General features: G+C 43.9%; 1 protein-coding gene and 1 pseudogene across 1 annotated transcript; one reads left to right on the top strand and one right to left on the bottom strand.

Annotated features, from left to right (window-relative positions):
• Window positions 1–8,780: 8,780 nt before the first annotated feature.
• pmch (pro-melanin-concentrating hormone) lies at window positions 8,781–10,515 on the top strand. The gene is made up of 3 exons (XM_070434041.1): window positions 8,781–9,113; window positions 9,836–9,977; window positions 10,324–10,515. Exons 1-3 carry the CDS (start codon window positions 8,865–8,867, stop codon window positions 10,371–10,373), a joined length of 441 nt encoding a protein of 146 aa, XP_070290142.1. The 5' UTR covers window positions 8,781–8,864; the 3' UTR covers window positions 10,374–10,515.
• LOC111955810 (PCNA-interacting partner-like) lies at window positions 10,144–24,043 on the bottom strand (annotated as a pseudogene).
• Window positions 24,044–24,308: the final 265 nt, after the last annotated feature.

Raw genomic sequence — 24,308 nt, 5'->3', positions numbered from 1 at the left:
GCGACTCCAACCTTGGCCAACAGCCCGCCCCCCCCCCCGCTGCTACTCGCCCAAGCCTTCCCAGCTTCTCCTTTACCCAAATCCAGATAGCAGATGTCTGAAAGGCTGGAAAACCTGGACCCTACAAATCAGCTGGGCTTGACAATCTGGACCCCCTATTTCTGAAACTGTCCGCCGCCATTGTCGCACCCCCTATTACCAGCCTGTCAACTCTCTTCGTATCATCTGAGATCCCCAAGGATTGGAAAGCTGCGCGGTCATCCCTCTCAAAGGGGGAGACACCCTGGACCCAAACTGTTACAGACCTATATCCATCCTGCCCTGCCTATCTAAGGTCTTCGAAAGCCAGTCAACAAACAGATCACTGACCATCTCGAATCCCACCGTACTTCTCCGCTGTGCAATCCGGTTTCCGAGCCGGTCAGGGTGCACCTCAGCCAGCTCAAGGTACTAAACGATATCATAACCGGCATCGATAAAAGCAGTACTGTGCAGCCGTCTTCATCGACCTGGCCAAGGCTTTCGACTCTGTCAATCACCATATTCTTATCGGCAGACTCAGTAGCTCGGTTTTTCTAATGACTGCCTTACCTGGTTCACCAACTACTTTGCAGACAGAGTTCAGTGTGTCAAATCGGAGGGCATGTTGTCCGGTCCTCTGGCAGTCTCTATGGGGGTACCACAGGGTTCAATTCTCGGGCCGACTCTTTTCTCTGTATATATCAATGATGTTGCTCTTGCTGCGGGCGATTCCCTGATCCACCTCTACGCAGACGACACATTCTGTATACTTCTGGCCCTTCCTTGGACACTGTGCTATCTAACCTCCAAACGAGCTTCAATGCCATACAACACTCCTTCCGTGGCCTCAACTGCTCTTAAACGCTAGTAAAACCAAATGCATGCTTTTCAACCGTTCGCTGCCTGCACTCGCACGCCCGACTAGCATCACCACCCTGGACGGTTCCGACCTAGAATATGTGGACATCTATAAGTACCTAGGTGTCTGGCTAGACTGCAAACTCTCCTTCCAGACTCATATCAAACATCTCCAATCCAAAATCAAATCTAGATGTGGCTTTCTATTTCGCAACAAAGCCTCCTTCACTCACGCCGCCAAACTTACCCTAGTAAAACTGACTATCCTACCGATCCTCGACTTCGGCGATGTCATCTACAAAATAGCTTCCATAATCTACTCAGCAAACTGGATGCAGTTTATCACAGTGCCATCCGTTTTGTTACTAAAGCACCTTATACGACCCACCACTGCGACCTGTATCCCTAGTCGGCTGGCCCTCGCTACATGTTCGTCGTCAGACCCATGGCTCCAGGTCATCTACAAGGGTATGCTAGGTAAAGTGCCCGCTTTTCTCAGTTCACTGGTCACGATGGCTACACCCCCCGTAGCACGCGCTCCAGCAGGTGTATCTCACTGATCATCCCTAAAGCCAAAACCTCATTTGGACGCCTTTCCTTCCAGTTCTCTGCTGCCTGCGACTGGAACGAATTGCAAAAATCTCTGAAGTTGGAGACTTTTATCTCCCTCAACAACTTTAAACATCTGCTATCCGAGCAGCTAACGATCGCTGCAGCTGTACATAGTCCATCGGTATATAGCCACCCAATTTACCTACCTCACCCCCATACTGCTTTTATTTATTTACTTTTTTGCTCTTTTGCACACCAGTATCTCTACTTGCACATGATCATCTGATGATTTATCACTCCAGTGTTAATCTGCTAAATTGTAATTATTCGATTTATTGCCTACCTCCTCATGCCTTTTGCACACATTGTATATAGATTCTCTTTTTTTCTACCATGGTATTGACTTGTTTATTGTTTACTCCATGTGTAACTCTGTGTTTGTTGTCTGTTCACACTGCTATGCTTTATCTTGGCCAGGTCGCAGTTGCAAATGAGAACTTGTTCTCAACTAGACTACCTGGTTAAATAAAGGTACAATAAATAAATGTGTTAGCTAACACACCTAACTCCAATAATGAAACTAACCATGATCTTCAGTTTAGAATGGAATTAGTTAACTCAGCTGTTTGTGCTAGGGATGGGGTAAAAGTGTGACACCACTCCGGCCCCCAAGGACTGGAGTTGCCCATGTCCATCGGTACTCTGCTCATTCAGATTACATTAATATATTACAAAACGTAATATGCTAATTACGAGTAACTCCTAAACAGCTGCCTTCAGTCTAGCCTACCTGGTTAAATAAAGGTGAAATAAAAAATAAATAAAAAAACAGGTCAACATTCACAAGGCCGCAGGGCCAGACGGATTACCATTACGTGTAGTCTGAGCATGCTGGCAAATGTCTTCACTGACATCCTCGACCTGTCCCTGACCAAGTCTGTAATACCAACATGTTTCAAGCAGACCACCATAGTCCCTGTGCCCAAGAACACCAAGGTAACCTGCCTAAATGGCTACCAACCCGTAGCACTCACGTCGATAGCCACAAAGTTCTTTGAAAGGCTGGTCATGGCTCACATCAACAAAATTATCCCAGAAACCTTAGACCCACTCCAATTTGCATACCGCCCCAACAGATCCACAGATGATTAAATCTCTATTGCACTCCACACTGCCCTTTCACACCTGGACAAAAGGAACACCTATATGAGAATGCTATTCATTGATTACAGCTCAACGTTCAACACCATCGTGCTCTCAAAGCTCATCAATAAGCTAAGGACCCTGGGACTAAACACCTCCCTCTGCATCTGGATCCTGGACTTCCTGACGGGCCTCCCCCAGGTGGTAAGGGTAGGTAACAACACATCTGCCACGCTGATTATCAACACAGAGGCCCCTCAGGGGTGCGTGCTCAGTCCCCTCCTTCACCCATGACTGCATGGCCAACACCATCATTAAGTTTGGCGATAACACAGCAGTGGTAGAACTGATCACCAACAACGATGAGACAGCTTACAGCGTGGAGGTCAGAGACCTGGCAGTGTGGTGCCAGGATAACAACCTATCCCTCAACGTGATCAAGAAAAATGAGATGATTGTCGGCAACAGGAAAAGGAGGACCGAGCACGCACCCCATTCTCATCGACAGGGCTGTAGTGGAGCAGGTTGAGAGCTTCAAGTTCATTGGTGTCCACATCACCAACCAACTATCATGGTCCAAACACACCAAGACAGTCGTGAAGAGGATACGACAACGCCTATTCCTCCTCAGGAGACTGAAAAGATTTGGCATGGGTCCTCAGATCCTCAAAAAGTTCTAGAGCTGCACCATCGAGAGCATCCTGACTGGTTGCATCACCTCCTGGTATGGCAACTGAGTACGGCCCAGTACATCACTGGGGCCAAGCTTCCTGCCATCCAGGACCTCTATACCAGGCGGTGTCAGAGGAAGGCCCAACAAATTGCCAAATTGCCAGACTWTTTGCTTYGCTACCGCACGGCAAGCGGTACCGGAGCACCAAGTCTAGGTCCAAAAGGCTTCTAAACAGCTTCTACCCCAAGCCATAAGACTCCTGAACAGCTAATCAAATGGCTACCCGGACTATTTGCATTGTTCCCACCCCCATTTTTACGCTGCTGCTACTGTTTATTATCCATGCATAGTCACTTTACCTCTACCTACATGTACATATTACCTCAATTACCTCAACTATCCGGTGCCCCTGCACATTGACTCTGTACCCGTACCCCTTGTATATAGCCTCGCTACTGTTATATTTTTTGTTGCTCTTTAATTAATTATTTTTCTTATTTTAATTTTATTCATTTTTTACTTCAGTTTMTTTTTTTCTTAAAACTGTATTGTTGGTTAAGGGCTTGTAAGTAAGCATTTCACTGTAAGGTCTACACCTGTTTAATTCGGCGCATGTGACAAATAATAATWTWTTTTTTTTTTTATTCGGCAAGGACATATGTAGGATACTACACTCCAAAGCATAACCTTCACTCCAAATCAAAACTCCAAACCTACAACCTGATTTTGGAAAAAATTACCTGGAAGGATTCCTACTACCAAAGATTCTTATTTCCAAGCTATACAGCAAATGCTCTGACAAACAAACAACAGAAACCTGAAACACCATCCAACCTGGAACAGAGTTATTAATGTTAAGTCTGAAGCTAATTTTAAAGTCAAGAAGAAAAACACATTACAATGATATATTTTACTTTATTTGGACTGAATGCTAAGGCTACCAAGCTTGTAGGACAGAACATATCGGACTTCAACTTCAATTAGCACTGAGGTGTGAAGTGAGAGTCTCAAACTGGAAATATATACAAGAAAATAAACTTTTTCCCAAACACACAATGTCTAAACTCTGGTGTCCAAACACCCAGCGCGTCCTAGACCTTCTGTCTGAGGACAGACTAGGGTCACCCAGCCACATAATAATACGCACGGGCACAAATGACCTGAGCATAGCAGGAAAGGGTAGCCACAGCACTCAAGAGACTGATTGAAAAAGATTCTTCTACTTTTCCCAACGCACAAGTGGTTATCTCCACCCTGCTTTCACAAAAAGACTTCTACCTTGCTACCATACAGCGGGTAAACACAAGTATTTCCTGTGACTCTGCCTCAAAACCAAATGTTTACCTGGCCCACCACTCCACCTGGACTTGAACAGCCTTTACGACCAGGTCCACCTATATAAGGCAGCAGTGCCCCCTTTTGCCCGGACCCTAAAGGACATCGCCCTCAAACGCAGCCCCAAACAGGAGCAAACACCTCAAAAAAGAGCAACTGATCAATAGACACGATCTGTCACACGCTGAGTATGTACATAGTCAATGTAGGCTTCGAGGGGACTCCTATAGTAGGTACACCTACAGCTCATCTCTTGGCAGTAGTGCTGTAGAATACTTTAACATTGACCTCAACCCAGAGTCTCTCAGAGCGTTCACAGTCAGCCCACTGACACCCGTATCAGATCACAGCAAAATCAGTCTTCTTGAACAGAGCAATACTCAATAATGAGGCATCAAAGCCAAAGGAACTGAATAAAATTAAGAAATGCTATAGATGGAAGGAAAGTACTGTGGAAACCTACTAAACAGTATATTTGACCTACAAGCTTCCCTATCAAATCAAAAAATGTCAAACAGAAAACSGAAGAACAATAACAACAATGAAAAAAGGTTTGATGAAGAATGCAAAATCCTAAGAAAGAAATTGAGAAACCTATCCAACCAAAAACATAGAAACTCAGAAAACCTGAGCCTACGCCTTCACTATGATGAATCACTAAAACAATATAGAAATACACTGCGGAAAAAGAAGGAACAGCACGTCAGAAATCAGCTCAATGTAATTGAAGAATCCATAGACTCTAATTAGCCACTTCTGGGATATTTGGAAAACAAACAACAACATGAAGAGCTATCTATCCAAAATGGAGATGTTTGTGTAAACCACTTCTCCAATCTTTTTGGCCCTAGAACAAAGAACAAACAGCAAAAACTAATACATGATCAAATACAAATCTTAGAATTAATGATTAAAGACTACCAGAACCCACTGGATTCTCCAATTACATTGAATGAACTACAGGACAAAATACAAACCCTCCAACGCAAAAGGGCTTGTGGTGTTGATGGTACCCTCAATGAAATGATCAAATATACAGACCACAAATTCCAATTGGCTACACTTAAACGCTTTAACATCATCCTTAGCTCTGGCATCTTCCCCAATATTTGGTAACAAGGACTGATCACCCCAATCCACAAAAGTGGAGACAAATTTGACCCCAATAACTACCGTGGGATATGCGTCAAGTGCAACCTTGGGAAAATCCTCTGCATTATCATACATTTCCTCAGTGAAAACAATGTACTGAGCAAATGTCAAATTGGCTTTTTACCAAATTACAGTGCGACAGACCACAAGTTCACCCTGCACACCATAATTAACAAACAAACAAACCCAAACAAAGGGAAAGTCTTCTCATGCTTTGTTGATTTCAAAAAAGCTTTTGACTCAATTTGGCATGAGGGTCTGCTATACACATTGATGGAAAGTGGTGTTGGGGGAAAAACATACAACAAATATAAAATCCATGCACACAAACAACAAGTGTATGGTTAAAATTGGCAAAAAACACACACATTTCTTTCCACATGGCCGTGGAGTGAGAAAGGGATGCAGCTTAAGCCCTCTTCAACATATATATCAACGAATTGGTGAGGACACTAGAACAGTCTGCAGCACACGGCCTCACCCGACTAGAATCTGAAGTCAAATGTCTACTTTTTGCTGACGATCTGGTGCTTCTGTCACCAACCAAGGAGGTCCTACAGCAGCACCTAGATCTTCTGCACAGATTCTGTCAGACCTGGGCCCTGACAGTAATCTCAGTAAGACAAAAATAATGGTGTTCCAAAAAAGATCCAGTTTCCAGGACCATAAATACAATTTCCATCTAGACACTGTTGCCCTAGAGCACCCACAAAACTATACATACCTCGGCCTAAACATCAGCGCCACAGGTAACTTCCACAAAGMTGTGAACGATCTGAGAGACAAGGCAAGAAGGGCCTTCTATGCCATTAAAAGGAACATAAAATTCAACATACCAATTAGGATTTGGCTAAAAATACTTGAATCAGTTATAGATCCCATTGCCCTTTATGGTTGTGAGGTCTGGGGTCCGCTCACCAACCAAGAATCCACAAAATGGGACAAAAACCAAATTGAGACACTGCATGCAGAATTCTGCCAAAAATATCCTCTGTGTACAATGTAAAACACCAAATAATGCATGCAGAGCAGAATTAGGCCGATACCCTCTAATTATCAAAATCCAGAAAAGAGACGTTAAATTCTACAACCACCTAAAAAGAAAGTATTCCCAAACCTTCCATAACAAAGCCATCACCTATAGAGAAATTAACCTGGCCACAAAATTAGGTGGAAACTGAGCTGCACTTCCTAACCTCCTACCAAATGTATGACTATATTAGAGACACATATTTCCCTTAGATTACACAGACCCACAAAGAATTAAAAATCAAATCAAATTTTGGTAAACTTCCATATCTATTGGGTGAAATACCACAGTGAGCAATCGCAGCAGCAAGGTTTGTGACCTGTTGCCACAAGAAAAGGGCAACCAGTGAAGAACAAACACCATTGTAAATACAACCTATATTTATTTTTGTACTTTGTACTTTCACTATTTGCACATTATTACAACACTGTAAATAGACATAATATGACATCTGAAATGTCTTTATTATTTTGTATCTTTTGTGAGTGTAATGTTTACTGTTAATTTTGTATTGTTTATTTCACTTTGGTTTATTATCGATTTCACTTTATATGGCAATGTAAACATGTGTTTCCCATGCCAATAAAACCCCTTCAATTGGAAATTGAATTGAGAGGGGGAGATAGCGAGTGAGGGAGTGAGCGAGATAGATTGAAAGCGAGAGTGAAAGGGGGATAGAGGGGAGAGAGATAGAGAGATAGAGAGAGCGAGGTTAAAACAATAGATCTTGAAGCTCCCAGRGTGAGTTGTGCTGCTCCTGGAGCAGTCGGGCCCCTGTGGACCAGTCCTTCACTAGAGCCCCTCAGCCTCCAACAAAAATACTCACAAAACAAAGGTTGTGAACTCCAAGAACAATCACTTCAGCTGAGTTCAATACCTATTATTCATGTCYCATTTCTCCAYCCCTCTGYTGTAGCTACTGTGATGTTAATAAGGTAAGCCCTTGTCTGTTTTCCTAACTGAACTGAAGAGGAGCTTGGGAGAGCTATGTCAACAAGGCCTTTAGTATTGGTTTGTAAAACTCTTCCATGCTCATTTCCCTAAACTCACAGCCATTACCCTTGTGAACATGAGGTGATCAGCCATGTAAGCCACAGAGGGCAGTCAGTGGGCTTCTCATTGTGGGCAGGGCCTAGTCCTGGGGCAATGAAGCTAACACTCAAGGTTCTAATGACTAGAACCCAGAGTTTTCCCTAACCTGTGACCATGGGATCAGAACAGAATAAACTATTGTTACATAGCCTATAACTAGCGCCTGGAGTATCCTTTAGGTTATGTTGTCAGAAAAGTCAGGGACTTCCTCCCACCTAATACCCAACCGGTAAGGGTGTATACTCAATCACCAATAGGTCAGTTCGGTTGATGCTACCTGGGTCTCTGTTTTCATTCTCTTTTCATTCTCTTGTTGAAGTCTGATGACATGACCTTAGTGACCCAGCCTCTATTCATACCAGGACTGTTCACCCTGGATGATATTCTCCCCACAGAGCATTGATGCCTGTAGCCATTGACGTAGTTCGGTGATGATAACTCACTGTAGACAATCTGTTGGTTTCTTTCAGATTGCACAGTAGGCATATGTTCCACCATTTACTTTCCACCTTTGAAAGTGGACAGCATTGAGAAGTGAGACCTTTGTGAGACCAATTTGAGACCTATGATCTTTGAGGGGCCCGAGGAGACCCCTCTACAGGAGGGAAAAGATGACTGTGCAAAAGATGTTGCCCCCCTCTTTCAAATCCAGCATGTCCTCACACCTGACAGTAATCCAGCTATCATTCACCTACCCTCCCTTCTGATTAGACTACATAAAGGAGCATTCAAAGCTGCTTTACAAATTGGCTATGACCTTTGACCTGTGCCATGTCACCCTTTTCAAAGATGACATGGGCAAGCTCAGCAGGAGACTTCAAATCTCCTCTACGCACATATTTGACGGCTTTGTTATGATGGTTAAAAAAAATCCACTGTTTTGGCTTTCCGTGATATAAAAAGACCTGATGGGCCGCTGATCAACAGTCAWCACAGGTGAGCGCAACTGAAGTCCACTCTCAATTACCCTCGCAAGGCCGTTAGGACCAAGATAATATAGTAGGAATCATGATCTCCCTATACTCTGTTATATTCACACTGGTGCTGTTCTCTGAGTTTAACACCCGCTCGGTCGTCTTAGCTGTACCGACAGGCAAGCTGGACGAGGGTAGGACAGAGCAGGAGAGTCTGCTTTCGATATTAGGCGAAGACACAATGAGCGACAACGCTCTGGCTGCCCCGAGGTTCAGACGGGAGCCCGTCCTGGACAATGGACTGGGCGACGAAGAGGACAACACAAAGATCATCATCCTTTCAGTAAGTATCTTCCTTCATCCATGTCCATCCTCATACCAATCTTCCTCTTAACTCTCATCTTCATCAGTAGCAGCATCAATACAATGTTATCCATATGCCAACATTTTACATTCGCTCAAACTTGAGCCATCATCAAACAAAGATGAAAAGGATAGGTGTTTATCTTGATTAGATTCCCACAGTGGCAAAATCTATGATAATGTCTCCGCTCCATCAAAGGTTTGGTAGGCATGTGGAGTGATTCAGTTTGTCTAGCATCTGTATGTCATGGACATGGTTATCTCTGTAGTAATGGAACAGAAGGAGAGAGCGATGAGGACAGGAGTTACAAAGCCACACAGATTAGATGTCTGGATCCTCTCATACTGGTTTCATACGGCCTGGCTCAGGACCAGACTCCAGAAAGCCGGGGTTTGAGACCCAGAAGATCTGTGCCGCTTCTTAAAAATGTCCATCTGGAAAATGGCATGCATCAATCCCAAATGAATGGAAAAGAAAAACACCATCCCAAAGTCCAATTAATTTTGACATTGGATTCTATAGCCCTTTCATGTGTATTGTTATATTTTTGTTGTATCATGCAAGCTAGATAACCTTCGGCTTTGGTTCACCAAATCTGATTGTGCAATAGAATCATCAGTGGACAGAGAATACTAATGTAGAGGCTGGCTGATCCACTAATGGAAGCCTGCCAGACATTGACCTAGCCTTCTGTCCCACAGGACATTGGACTGAAAGGGCACACCAGACGTGGCATGAACACAGCTTTCTCCCGAGCCCTTCCTGTCCTCCCCGACCGAGGCACAGATCACTCTCCTGCTGAATATAGCCTGAAAGTAGAGCGCAGGGAGGCCGACCTTGAGAGTAAGTATCGACCAGCGACTTCCTTTTGTTATTTTTCCTTCTATGGTTCCTGTATCCGTTCAATCGTGCGCATTAGAAAGATCCAGGTCACCGTCATTCAGCATGTCAAATGGGTGACTTGATTACACGATACTGGCATTAAAACCATCAATGAGGGTGTTGACACTTTTCACCATGATATTCCATTCATTACTTGGAACAAGAGTTTTATCAGCTAGACGTGTTACATTTCAGACGTATAAAAAGCAACAAACTGAAGACTGTTGAAGGTTATGACATCACTATTAACAGTTAATGCTTAAAAAAAAAAAATTCACTGCAATTCTACCAATTTTATTCCCTCCAGTGCTGCGATGCATGATAGGACGAGTGTACCGACCCTGTTCGCAAGCATAAGAGTGTGGTGGATCCTACACTGCCGTCTGTCAATCTCCTGCAAAACACAATACGCTTTCTTGATTTGTTCCTTACATCTGTGGCGTTGTTTTAAAACACAAAACATGTATAAAACTATTAAAAATGTTTTGAAAAACCTGAAAACAATTGTACGTGTCAATTCTGGGTCACATAATTTAGCTACATTTGGAAAGTCACCATTGTACAGGTAAAGAAAATTAGACATTCTATACTGTTTCTGATAGTAGTAGTGAAGATGCATGTGAGAGAGGAGAAGTGTCTGGCGGTGGGCCTTTTGTCTTAGAGGGAGATAAACTGCAGGCCAAGCCTCCGCAGATCGGCCATCAAACAGATCTGCTTGGGTTTCAACCACTCTCAGACTTCCCACATTGCCTCAACAGCTCTTCTACATCATTGCATTACACTCTCCCACAGACACACTACAGCTGGTGATCTTTCTTTCAAAATGATGATGTCTGTCAATTGTTGGAAAGCACAACAGAGGCAAAAAATAAATAAAAAGTACAATAAAGCCTCTGAAATCAGGCCAAACTCCACTGGGGGAAAAACAAGTGCAATTGATTACGGGAACATTCAGCTTCAAAGAAGACAGACCATTGATTAAATAAAGCAACATTAGTAATACTGCATTCTACTTCAACACGATAATGAATAGTTTACAATCTGAAGAAGCTGGTGAGCTTGCCCTGTCCGGCAATCAGTTTCTTCTTACTTGGGGCTTTAGCCCCTCCATTCTTCCCTGACAATTTGGTTGATGTTACAGTGGTGGGGGGTTTCTTCAGAGGGAGCTGGTTCTCTAACCCACAATGTTCACTACAATCCACCAGCTTCCGTTTACAGGCCTTGCTGCTTCCTTCTGTCTGGATGTTGGTCTTCAGACCGCCCCCGCCTGCTCTGCTGCTCGGGGCATCATTTCCACTCCTGGGCCCCAGCGCTGTGGCACCCCCCCGGGTCGTGCCTCCTCGCTGGGCCTCTTTCCTCCCAGCCTCTGGGTAAACCTCCACTGGAGAGAGGAAACAGWAATAGAGCTTAACAATTGGGGACGAAAAAAATGGACATAAGAGAGGAAGGAAAAAGGGGGGGAAAAAAACAAAAAGAACCTGATAAAATTGCTGACGTTAGCCTGCAGTTTAACAGCCAGAGTGTTTATTCTAGCGAGCTGAAAGTGAACATTTGTCATGTAACCCGATGGCGCAGAGCCTGGATTCCCACAGAAAGAAGGGGGGGGTTAGGTTTTTACTACAGATGTGGGGGCGGCCAGGTTTTATAAAATGGGGAATCATTTAAAGGTTGATCGTAAGTACCAGTCCCAGGGCTGGGACTGGGCAGGGTTCGAGGCCAGGGCTGGGAAGGTGGGTCTGGGCATCGATCCGAATCTGTGGCGTCAGAGGGAATAGACGCCAATCCCKGARGGGGGGGGGGGGGGTGTATGTAGCTGCGCTGCACTATATGTGAGGAAATCTGGAGCAGTTCACCAGCATGCATGCAGATTAGTACATGCAGTTACATGTCTCTGCTGAAAAAGGGAGAATGATGTCACAACTAGACATTTTTTACCTCTGCTGTCGAGGAGCTGGGCAGAGGTGGATTCCACAGTAGTGAGGGTCCGCTTGGGACAGGTGGGGCCCTGGATGATGCTGGGGAAGTCTAGCACTCGGTTGAGGAGCAGCTCCAAGTCGTCCTGGTACGTGCAGGCAAACTGAGATCGGATGGTTCGCTCTCGGGACTAAAAAAAATAAAGAGAAACTGTCACGGCTCTCCAACCCTGTTCCTGGAGAGGTACCCTCCTGTAGGTTTTCGATCCAACCCCAGTTATAACCAACCGGATTCAGCTTATCAAACAGCTAATTATTAGGGTCAGGTGCACTAGATTAGGGTTGGAGTGAACATACAAGATGGTAGCTCTCCAGGAACAGGCTTGTTAATCTAAACAATATTGTTGCATGTTCTGGAGGAAAAACTTCATTACGTCACAATTTATCAGCCAAGCCGCCATTAGACAATGAACCTAGAAGCCCATTAAAATACAAAAAAAGATTTAAAAGAAGTAGTGCGTCTGATCTCCAGGGCCCACGATCGCAGCAGCCCCAGGAGTATACTCTGATTGAAGCTAGAGCTACTCAGGTTTTTCTAAATCTAGCCAGCTTCAGTTAACTTCACATTCTCAGGTTTCCTCCATACTACAACAGTGTATATTGCTTGTCCGCCGTAACTGCATATGCATGTCGCACATGGCTAGTCAAACGCCAAACTCTTCATCGAGACAATGCCGAAACCTTAATCCATGGGCGAGTCAGTGCCACACTTTAATTTCTGCTGAAATCAAAATGAATGAAAAGTCATTGCAAATTCCACAGGCGATGGTGTGAAATAGGCTTGAAGTGCAGTGTTTATTTGAAATATAGTTTTACTGTGCTTATCAATGCACAAGCACCCCCCCCCCCCCACACTCCTATTGATAAAATAGCATTACATCATATACAAGTTTTACTCTGCGTGAAGTTTCAAATGCATTGTCATTACTAATGTGAAATTTGACATTTGTCATTTAGCAGACGCTCTTATCCAGACCCAATTAGGGTGCCTTGCTCAAAGGCGCGACAGCTTTTTCACCAAGTTGGCTCGGGGAGTCGAACCAGCGACCTTTCGGTTATTGGCCCAACGCTCTTAACCACTAGGATACCTGTAATTTGAGGCATTCTTTTAACAAACATTTGATCAATCAAATATTTTTTAAATCAGTAGACTTCCTCAAATTAAGGGGATGACGCAATATTTGAGAGAGGGAGGGAATCTGATTTAATTGGTCCTCAACTGTGGCTTCATTCAGGATAAATGGAGTTTGCCTGCCTGGGATCAGGTTAGTTCTGAAGTATTCGTTGCTGTAGAAATGTAGCTGGCTTAAAGGTGAGCGAGCACTTTTGTGAAACTGGCCAGTGGCGACCTGTCATTCAGGGCAGGTGGGGCAGAGCTGCACCTGATTAGCTAAAATACAATATTTTTGTTTTTTGCATGTTATTTTGGCAATAAGTGTCACAACAGTTCGCAAACAATGTAAAAACTTATATATTTAAAAAAAAATGTATCGTGGAGTTAAAGCCGCATACAAACGTGGTCTCTTTTTTGCTTTCTTGATTAAGGCAGCTCCAAAATGCAGGCGTTTCAGCCTAGTGCTTTCTGTGGTGCTGGGCCAGCGGAAAATACAGAGCGTAGGTGTTGGTAATTTTCTCTAGTTGTGCCGTGATAGTCTCAGTGTTGTCACTCATGGAGACACTATGCCACATCAAAGTCTACCGGGAGAGCTCGAAAATTCAAGCACCTTGGGTGCTGCCATAGATTTGCATTAGAAGTTCATTGGCCACAGATAAAATGACATAACTACCGTAGCTTTGATTGGACTGATCATGTCAAAATCATACTTTCAAAATCTTAGCTAGCAAGCAGTAATCGTGAATCAAGTCGACAACCTACTGGCAAATCCTTGTCATGCGAAGATAAAACGTATCGGTACTCATCAACCATACAGTGCATTCGGAAAGTATTATGACCTCTCGACTTTTTCCACATTTTGTTACAGCCTTATTCTAAGAGTTAATAAAAAAAAAAATGTTTAACCAATCTACACACAATACCCCATAATGACAAAGCGAAAAAACAGGTTTAGAAATGTTTGCAAATTTATAAAAAATAAAACAAATACCTTGTTTACATAAGTATTCAGACCCTTTGCTATGAGACTCAACATTGAGCTCAGGTGCACCCTGTTTCCATTGATCATCACCTGTGGTAAATTCAATTGATTGTGGACATGATTTGGAAAGACACACACACACGTCAGAGCTAAAACCAAGCCCTGAGGTTGAAGGAATTGTCCATAGAGCTCAGAGACAAGATTGCGTCAAGGCACAGATGTGGGGAAGGGTATCAAAACATTTCTGAAGCATTGAAGGTCCCCAAGAACACAGTGGCCTCCATCATTTTTAAATGGAAGAAGTTTGGAACCACCAAACTGAGCAATCATGGGAGAAAGACCTTGGTCTGGGAGGTGACCAAGAACCTGATGGTCACTCTGACAGAGTTCCAGCGTTCCTCTGTGCAGATGGGAGAAGTTGTTCAGAAGTACAACCATCTCTGCAGCACTCCACCAATCAGGCCTTTATGGTGAGGGGCCAGGTGGAAGCCACTCCTCAGGAAAAGCCACAGGACAGCCCACTTTGAGTTTGCCAAAAGGCACCTAAAGACTCTCAGACCACAAAAAAACAAGATTCTCTGGTCTGATGAAACCAAAATTGAACTCTTTGGCCTGAATGCCAAGCGTCATGTCTGGAGGAAACCTGGCACAATCCGTACGGTGAAGCATGGTGGTGGCAGCATCATGCCGTGGGGATGTTTTTCAGCAGCAGGGACTGGTAGACTAGTCAGGATTGAGGGAAAGATGAACGGAGCAAAGCACAGAAGTGGCTTCGTGACAAGTCTCTAAATGTCCTCGAGTGGCTCAGCCAGAGCCCGGACTTGAACCTGATCGAACATCTCTGGAGAGACCTGAAACTAGCTGTGCAGAGACACTCACCATCCAACCTGACAGAGCTTGAGAGAAGAATGGGAGAAATTCAGACAAGCTCTGACTTGGAAAATATATTTGGAAAGTTCATGGTGTACAGTGTGAATACTGTAAGAATTTCCCATGTTCTGAATTGTGTCGCTGTACATTTCAAAAGTGCTGAAATAGACTAGTCTTAACTCGCTCATTAAATGTCTTACTCAAAATTACGGATAGCCTCATCCGCTCATCATTCCCTTATGCCATAGGTTGAACATCTCAATTGTCAGTAGAAACCACATTTGTTTAAGCAAGTCAGCCATATCAGCTATGTTTTTTTAAAGGCAGTAAATGAGGCTGAATGAACTGTTTCGCAGCCAGACAAGGCTCCACTGATATCCAGGTGTAGTGGTGGTAAAGATTAACTCCATGGTGCTGAAAAGAAAGCTCTGCTGTTGGGAAAGCTTTATGTGGGCCCTAACAGTTTGTGGGCACCGTTTGTCACAGTGCAATTCATGTATTGTTTAGTGTTGTGAGGTGGCTTTGCTGGCATGCATTAAAAAAACGATTGGGGTAGTTAGCCCCACCAATACTTACATGCTAAAATTGGCAATGGAACTGGCTCTCTCGAGTTGAACAAAGTTACCCCGTTAACGTCTCAAACCACGTATGTAGTATAGGGCTCATGGACCGGTTTCTCAAAAGCATCTTAAGGCTACATTCATCGTTAGAACCTTCGTCGGAGTAGCGTTAAATCTCAGCTGTTAAATCTGCCTCGTTAACGTTGCACTTGAAAACGCTCGTAATCTAACACCTTGCCCAAACCGGCTGCGGCGCGTGCGCTATCGTGCATAAATTTATTTTGCCCCCCCACACCAAACGCGATCACGACACGCAGGTTAAAATATCAAAACAAACTCTGAACCAATGACATTCATTTGGGGACAGGTCGAAAAGCATTAAACATGTATGGTATTTTAGCTAGTTAGCTTGCACTTGCTAGCTAACGTTAATTTGTCCTGTTTAGCTAGCTTGCTGTTGCTAGCTAATTTGTCCTGGGATATAAACCTTGAGTTGTTATTTTACCTGAAATGGACAAGGATCTCTACTCCGACAATTAATCCACATATAAAACGGCCAACAGAATCGTTTCTAGTCATCTCTCCTCCTTCCAGGCTTTTTCGTCGTTTAAATTATATGGTGATCACATCTAAACTTTCATTGTATTACCACGACTACCGCAAAACAGTTTTCGTCTTTCTATCGCCCACGTGGGTGTAACCAATGAGGAGATGGCACATGGGTACCTGCTTCTATAAACCAATGAGGAGATGGCACGTGGATACCTGCTTCTATAAACCAATGAGGAGATGGGAGAGGCAGGACTTGCAGCGCGATCTGCGTCAGAAATAGGAACGACATCTATTTTAGCCCTTGGTGTCGCAGCCGCTCCTTGGGCGCGCAAGCAGTGTGGGTGCAATAATTGAATAACATGGGTTTCTAAATTTATTTTGCGACGCTCGCGCACGAGACGTGTCCGGTCTGGTCAGCATGTAACGCCTTCCTCACACTCGTAGAACAGCTAAGTGCGTCAGATGCTTTTTTGCCCTCCCACATCACTTTATATACAGATCCCCGCAAAACAAAGAATCACATGGTTTATCCGTCTGACCACGGATAACAGAAATACCAAGTTGTCTTTGCAATTGACAAACAAGCGACGTATAAAAATATGCTACAAATGAAAATCGAGACGACAACATTGAAATATACATGTTACGTTCAATCAATTGAGTTATACATGTTTCTACTTGTAGGCTACTCTGTATAATTTCAATACATTGCATGGTGTGTAGCCTACTGTATCATGTGCACAATGTGCCAAATCTGCGATTTAAATGAATTTTTATTGGGTAGGCATTACAATAAGCCGCGTCAAATTGTGCAGCAGTGGGTGGTAATATCTCTCGGAGCTGATCTGTTGTCAGTATTGTGAAATAACTTTTTATAATAAAGGAAATATTTGAAAGCGGATCCGAGAGCAGCGCTCCCATTAGTCTCGACACATGCTCCAAGATGCACTTCACGACCCTTCTCTCTGCGTTGTGTTTTGGGAGACGCATGTTACATATTTAGCCGTTGTAGGCAAGATGCATCGTTAAAAACACCCGTAAGCCTAAATTCCATCGCTATCGGGAAACCGGGCCCTGGCTGATCCACTCCTTTATCCCCTGTTTGATCTAGGCCTGCTGGGGATTATCACGACTCAAGGATTTCTCCCTCCAGGCCAGCAGCAGAACCGCAGTAGGGAAGGAGGACTCCAGTGGAGAAAAAAGAACGGTGTGCAAAACTGGGTGGGACTGTAAAGCAAAGGGGCGAAATTAAAGCCCCGAGAGAAGGCTATTCAAAGAACTCAAAATCACTTCTCAAAAGAGCACCTAAAACAACATTTAACCCTTGGATCACCAGGCATGAAATGTACACGTACCGTCGTTACATGCTAATAAAAACACCTCGCTAAAGCCAGAAATAATGACGGACAGGGGAGAACATAACGCAGGCAAAGAGGTAAAAGACTGACATGACGTCCTCCTGACATGCAGCTCACACGTAATCCAATTATAGCAGGTGGAAAGAGCAGCATCTAGTTCTATTACAGGGAGAGGATGACATAAGGGGGAGGCACCGCTTCTGAGGCTGTCCTAAGACAACCTCTATAGACTGGTTGGCCTGGCCAGGCTAAGGTAAGCCCATCCTGATGAGACCTCAAGGAACAGCAGGTGCAAGCTATTGCTCTGTTCTCGGGTCTGGTGTTTGTTTTTGAATGCACGCACACAAGCCCAATAGCCCACCTGCAAGATCAGGATATTAGGTGAGAAGTTGGCAGACACATTGTGTTCTTATGGCAGCTCCTCTTATGATGAGCCTGCTTTGATTTCATGGGGAAGAGGAATAAGTCAAAGCATTGAAAGGCATCTTGTTACAGAGATCAAATTATCACAGAGACGTCAATCAATAATGTATCATACTATTCATCCAAATGATGCAATTCAATACATCATTAAGCGCACTTAACTTGCTGTGTTTAATCTGTCTGAAACAGACACAAAAGCATGGAAAAAAACCACAATGCAAAAACTAAAATGTGACTATCTGCACGTGTGCCAGGTGACTGCCGTCAGCGTATGATGAAACTATTGGACAGGGGCCCGGGTTGATAAAGACATTCAGCAGACAACAACCATTCAAGTTTCCCTTACTAGTCGAGTTAAGTGACTGATATGGCATCTTTAAAGTGAAGTGGATGCAGAAAGCTTCCGCCCGCCGAGTTCAGGAAGCGGTGAGCAGCCCAGGGACCATTACAGCGCACTCACAGGAAGACGGCCAGAATGTGGGGAGCTAAAGTGACATCTGCTAGCGCAATCAAATAAAGGAGCCCATTTCCACAAAATTTGTTTAGCACACATGTTTGAAAGGGGTTCAAGCAGTCTTTCATGTAGAGACAGAACAACCCAGCCCCTTTAAATCTCAAACTGTCATTGTTTTAGAGGAGTAAGCAGTTTCTACATCCAGGTTGTATTTGCGGAATGGTATACTTGTTATTGACGAGCACAGCATGTTAGCACCAGGTCTCAATTCTACACGCGCATAGTCAAAACAGCAAACATGTACACTGAGGCAAGTCGATAAGCCCACAGCCTTCCAGGCTGCAAACACCACACTAACTGAGAATCTATCCACATCCGCTGGTTATATCAATCCGTTTACATCCCGATCATTTGGGCCGATACCAGTATCACGATACTCGTTAGTATCGTGGCAAGGAAAAAAACCAAACAAACATGAAGCGGATTTCACTTTAGGAAAAGAGCCCCAATGTTGGAAACAAACATGTTGTCATCCAGTCACATTTATTTTTTCTCTCCAAGCTACAGCAGACAACCTGTATCCTTTAAAAACCTGTATTTTTAAAGGACCAAAAAGTTCTGTTTTGTGTTTTCATTTTTGCCATGGAAAAATATTGCGATACTGGTATTGTCCCAGGCCTACTGATAATGAATGAAAAGAGAACACATCTAGGGATGCTATACAATGACCACAGTAAACAGGCAAACCCTCAGAGGGATTGACAAAAACAGAAGAGTAGAGCATCTTCTGACCAGCTACTTATCAAACCAAGAGGGTGGAGCCCTGTTGAGAAGCATAACAAAATGTGTCACTGGGAGGTTGCCGGGTTGAATCCCCGATTGTAGAGGAGTAGTTTTATACCCCAGACTCAACTCAGAGCAACACACTGGATTAACGCTGGGAGCAAAAACACAGCTGTACAAATGTGAACGTGTAGAAGCCAGTTATAAGATGAGGGGCGTCAACTGAGCAAATAAATAATACAATACCGGGGAGAAAGTACAGAACGTAAAGACATTATTTTTCAATGTTCGGACATCTGATTCGATGTTTCGTATTTGGGTCTCCTGGTCCTACTTGGAGGGTGGGCGGGCTGTGTGTACCTTGGGTTTGAGTTGATCTTGTCGCTCCTGGACGCGGGACTGCAGGGGTTTTGGAGAARAGCCAGTGGGAACCTCAGGAGATCTGAGGACACAGAAGCAATCAGACTGAAAGCAGCTGTTTATGAGTTAGGGGTTAGAGAGGCTGTGAAAACCTATGAATTATTAGCATATTAAGCTTTGATTAGTGTGTGTGCGCACGAGATGAGACTTACCGGAACAGTGTGAGCATGCAGGTCCCCTCCTCCCCACTGAGGACAGCCTGATCCGCAGAGAGTAAGACCGCCTTGTTCCTGCAGGGCGGTGACAAAGCATCTTCATCCAGCAATGCTATCAGGACCTTCAGTCTTCCGACCTCCATAAGCAGTGGTGTGGTTAATAGCATGGTATCTAGGCTGAAGAGGATATACACAAAACCATATAGTGTTAAGATGATGGCGTTAATGTGGATCAAACAAAAAGGGCCTTGACATATACATGTAGGCTGAGAGAGGTTGGATCCGTTGGCCCAGAAAGGTGTCATACCCTGGCTGGGCTGATCCMTGTCCCACTAGCCGACTGCAGTCTGTGGGACAGGTGGATCTGAGCGGTCTCGTCAGCTGCAGCATACACAACGTCTCCACTGGCCCGCCCCTTCAACAGAGCTGCCCTGATACTGGTCACCAGACGAATACCAGCAATACTGAGAAAAACAGGTGTACATAAAATATAATAAAACACATGTAATTATCTAATCTATTAAGAAGACAAGTCAAGCAGCCTTCTACTTATAGGCCTCGAGTAGAAAGATGATAAAGACGCTCCCTTTTTCTATGGGTTCACTCATCACTTTTTTATTTCACCTTTACTTATTCATTTACCACTGACCATGAAGTGACTGCAACATTATTGGGGTGTGTGAAAAGAGCAGCAAGTGTCAACACTGTAGCAAGGTGGTGTGGAGAAGGAGCAGGCTAGATTCCCTGACCCAGCTATTATGAGGGGAGTGAGTCTCTGGAAGAGAATAATCTGGGATACCAGAWGTTAGCTGAACAAGAGGCCCTGAACCCTTCAGAGAAGGTGTTTGTGTGTGGAAATACAGTACTCCACTGAGGGTGTGAAGGGGGAGGTAGGGGTGCAGGCTGTTGAAAGAGCCATTCTGGCATCAGATCAGTCCAGTGTCCCATCAGAGAGGCACCACAGCAGAGCAGGGAGAAAATCCTCAGTCATAAACACCCAGAAGGCCCCTGCTATGAGGGAACTGGGACAATACATCCAATATCATAGACTCTACAGCTATATATCTGAGTGCCAAGGTGTCAATCATCTAGCGCTGTAGTTGCTACTGGAATTCAGGGGAAATGAGGCCTTGTTGTGACACAGCATGGCTTCTCCCATTGCTTTAGATCAAAGTTCAGTCCACACGTTTTCATCAAATGACCAAACAATCTCTTAACCACATTTGTGGCACTGCCAAACGCTTGATGGAGAAAACCTGAATCAATCTGCAATTATACACAGGCCATGAAAGTGATCAAGGAAATCTTAAAGTTTGATGATAATTTAACTAAGTAATCAAACCAAGGAAGGAACATATTATCTTTTTACTTTTAGTCAATTTTCCTTTGATGTAGCCGAGATAAACATGTTTTAGTAATTCACATGTTATCATGAGAACCTGGAGCAGAAGTCATTAGGGGAAAATCAGATCTGTACACAGCAATAGGCAGGTGGGATTTGATGACAAGGGTAAGCAGAGACGGAGTCTGCCAGGCCAGGGTGGTATTCATTAGGCACCAAGCAGAAGAAAACAGACAAACCAGGAGGGACTACAGTACATAAACATATCCATTAATAAAGGTTGGTTTTTACCTTCCATTCCAAAACATTTTGCTACAATGTGCACTAATGAATACAACCCAGCTGGTTGAGTACCTTGGGTTAGGGTTGTCTCCCAATATCTCCTCCAGATTGTCTGTGAAATGGACAAAGTCTGACAGGCCTTTAACATGTTTCCTCAGGTCAGACTCAGTGGGGGCATAGCCCTTTCCTCCCAGCTGGACCGCTCTCACAAATGATGTCACAGACTGCAATATATAGATGATTAACATTACGAGACCATATGATTGTCATGTCGTTAACATTCATTGGCTAAACCCATATGTCAGTGTAATGATAGGAAACAGACATGGAAAGAGTAGAGGCCAATTTGTCATTCTTACCAAGAAGAGTGACATGTTCTTGCTCCGTGCTTCACGCGTCAGGTCAGTAAAGGCTATGCGTCCGAGCGATCTGCTACGGGTGTCAAGGGTGTGCACTAGGGCCATGTCGTTCTTGGAGTTGACCAGCTGATCCAGATAGGAGCAGAAGACCCTCCTCACCACCTTTCCTACCTATTGGAGATTTACCAGCCTTTAAAAACAACAGCCGATGCCACAAACTACACACACACGGCCCAATTTACAGTCAGAACACCATCTTCAACCCAAACCAACATTTCAAAAACCTTGTCATCCCCAGGCAGTATTACAGTAGCAACCCGTATTCTACCCACTCATAAATCAGACAGTTGACAGGGCAGCAGCCTGGAGAGAGCAGTGCATGTCCTAGCCCACAATGTCTGTTGCGTTTTAAAACATCTGCCTGGTAATTTAATTCACATTTCGCTCTTAAATCTGAGTGATATGATTTAAAGTTCCTGTTAATAAGAGCGAGACAGATTCCAGTGCCTGAGAAAGACTGGAAAAGCTAAGAGAGAATGAAAGGCTTGCCAGGCTGACTGGGAAAACGAGAGGGAACAGTGAAAGAAAGTACCTTGGTTGCACAACGATATGAGCCAATGTAACATTTAATATTCTGGCCAAACCACCTCCTCTTATGTGAGGAGAGAATGGGAGTCAGTTTGCTTACACTATGCTGACATGTTCATACATGCTTATGACATATCTGTTTACCTGTGTGCTGCATGACTTTGACTTGCTTGATGGAGTCGAGGGGACCTGGGACAGGGAATCCCTCACCTCATAGGTCTCCATGTTACTGGACAGAAACTGAAACAGCTGGACCTTGTCAACAACGTGAACACAGATTTGGCAGTTAGCGTAACTGGCCTTTGAGACTATATCAAACAGTTGACTAAAACTTCCAATCATGGTCATTCATCCTAGTTTCAATCAGGCCTAATACTCACTGAGCTCAGAGGCTCCTCAGGGTCCTGGATCAACCCTCAGCTGTTTGTACATAGAGTGGATATCAATCAGGTCCATAGTGTTGGTGCGCTTCAGAAAGGCGTCGTATTCTTTCCTGATGATGTCATAGTTCTCTGGTCAGGAAGAGTCATTGTCAAGGGGCAGGTGAAGTTTGTCTAATAGTAAGTGTTTCCAGGCCATCAGGACGTCGCTCAGGGCAACACTGAACTCTCCACTCTCCTGTCAGAAGAGAGCAAAAGCAGATGGCTTAAAGCCATGACTGCTGCCTGTGAAGGGAATCAGAATGCATAGTTCATGGTGAATTATCCTCCCATACAGTCTGGTGGGACAAATTATGTTATTATTATAGGGTCAGGAGTCTTTTCTGACCATGTGATCAGGGGAAACCAGGCCCAAATGGCTATAATAGGGGTGCAGATAAACTCATTGCCTTAATGGCGTAACTCCAAAATGTGTTGTCACTAAATGTTATGGCTTTGATCCCAGTGTCTGTTAGGACCACAGTCACTTGCGTACCACAGCAGGCTTGGGGGGCCTACGTGGTATGCAAGAATGGTACACCAGAATGGACATGAAGCTTCTTCTGATGGGATAAAGACCAGCCATTTAGGTCAGGGAGTTGGTCAACCATGGTTTACCAGTGCTGTGATAAGATGGTGTAAAATAATGAATGAGAAAAATGTATGCACTGTATGTTGTTTGTTAGCTAGCCAGATTTAGATGAATGATTCCGTAAAATAAATATTAAAAAAATTAACTGCCACTATTACAGTCAAACAATACAGTCAATCCACAGCTATAAACTAGTTGAAATCAGTAGATGCTAGGACTTAGACAAGTTGTAAATGCAACAAGTACTGATATTGTAACATATACATGGTCCCCAATAGAATATTAACACGTTATAAGCCATATCAAATATGCTAAGAATAACAGGAAATTAGCTGTAAAACTGCAACAACAAAAAATCTCAGCCTCATGGCAAAATGTGTAGAATAGCAGGAAATTAGCTTTAAAAATGACAAATTCTCAGCCTCATTGCAGAATGGCATGAGTAGCTATAAAAACCACCMTTTTCCTTTGCCCCATGGCATAAAGTGTAGAATTCTAGTAAGTTAACAGACCCCCCCCCCCCCACATTTAAAAAAAAAAACTATTTTGGAGAGGTTGGGGGCTTTCTCAGTCTTGCAGGGGCCCTGTGAAACTGCTGTAGGCCACTTGCCACAGTGAGGGATTCATAGCTTATAAAATGTTACCAGTTGTACCTGTTTATTGACCTCTGCAATAGCCAGCTGTAGAACCATCAACATTCCATTTGCCCCGTGGATGGTAGTCCTCTGACTCAAGAACCCGGTGGGATTCTCGCCTGAAGGTTCTCAATATTGTCTTCAGACTGTCCTCTAAAGTCGCCATTGTCCCTGTGAAGATGATAAACAAGACTGTTTAGTTATATGTACTGAAACCCTCAAAACGGCAATGTAACTAATACAAACAAAGTACTGTATGACGGCTTATAACAATGTATTAGTTAAAATGTTTAACGTTAATTAAAGTGGATATAAAACCTACAACAATACAGATGTAGGTTGCTGGTAGCTAGTGAAAAAATAAAACACCATTAAACACATACTTACCTAAACAAATGTTACAGCCTCAAACAGGGATAAGGATGTAGTGC

The sequence above is a fragment of the Salvelinus sp. IW2-2015 genome, linkage group LG3 (assembly GCF_002910315.2).
Source record: "Salvelinus sp. IW2-2015 linkage group LG3, ASM291031v2, whole genome shotgun sequence".
NCBI lineage: Eukaryota > Metazoa > Chordata > Actinopteri > Salmoniformes > Salmonidae > Salvelinus > Salvelinus sp. IW2-2015.
The sequence above is the reverse complement of the archived record's forward strand: the minus strand, read 5'-3'. Positions and strand labels throughout refer to the sequence as shown.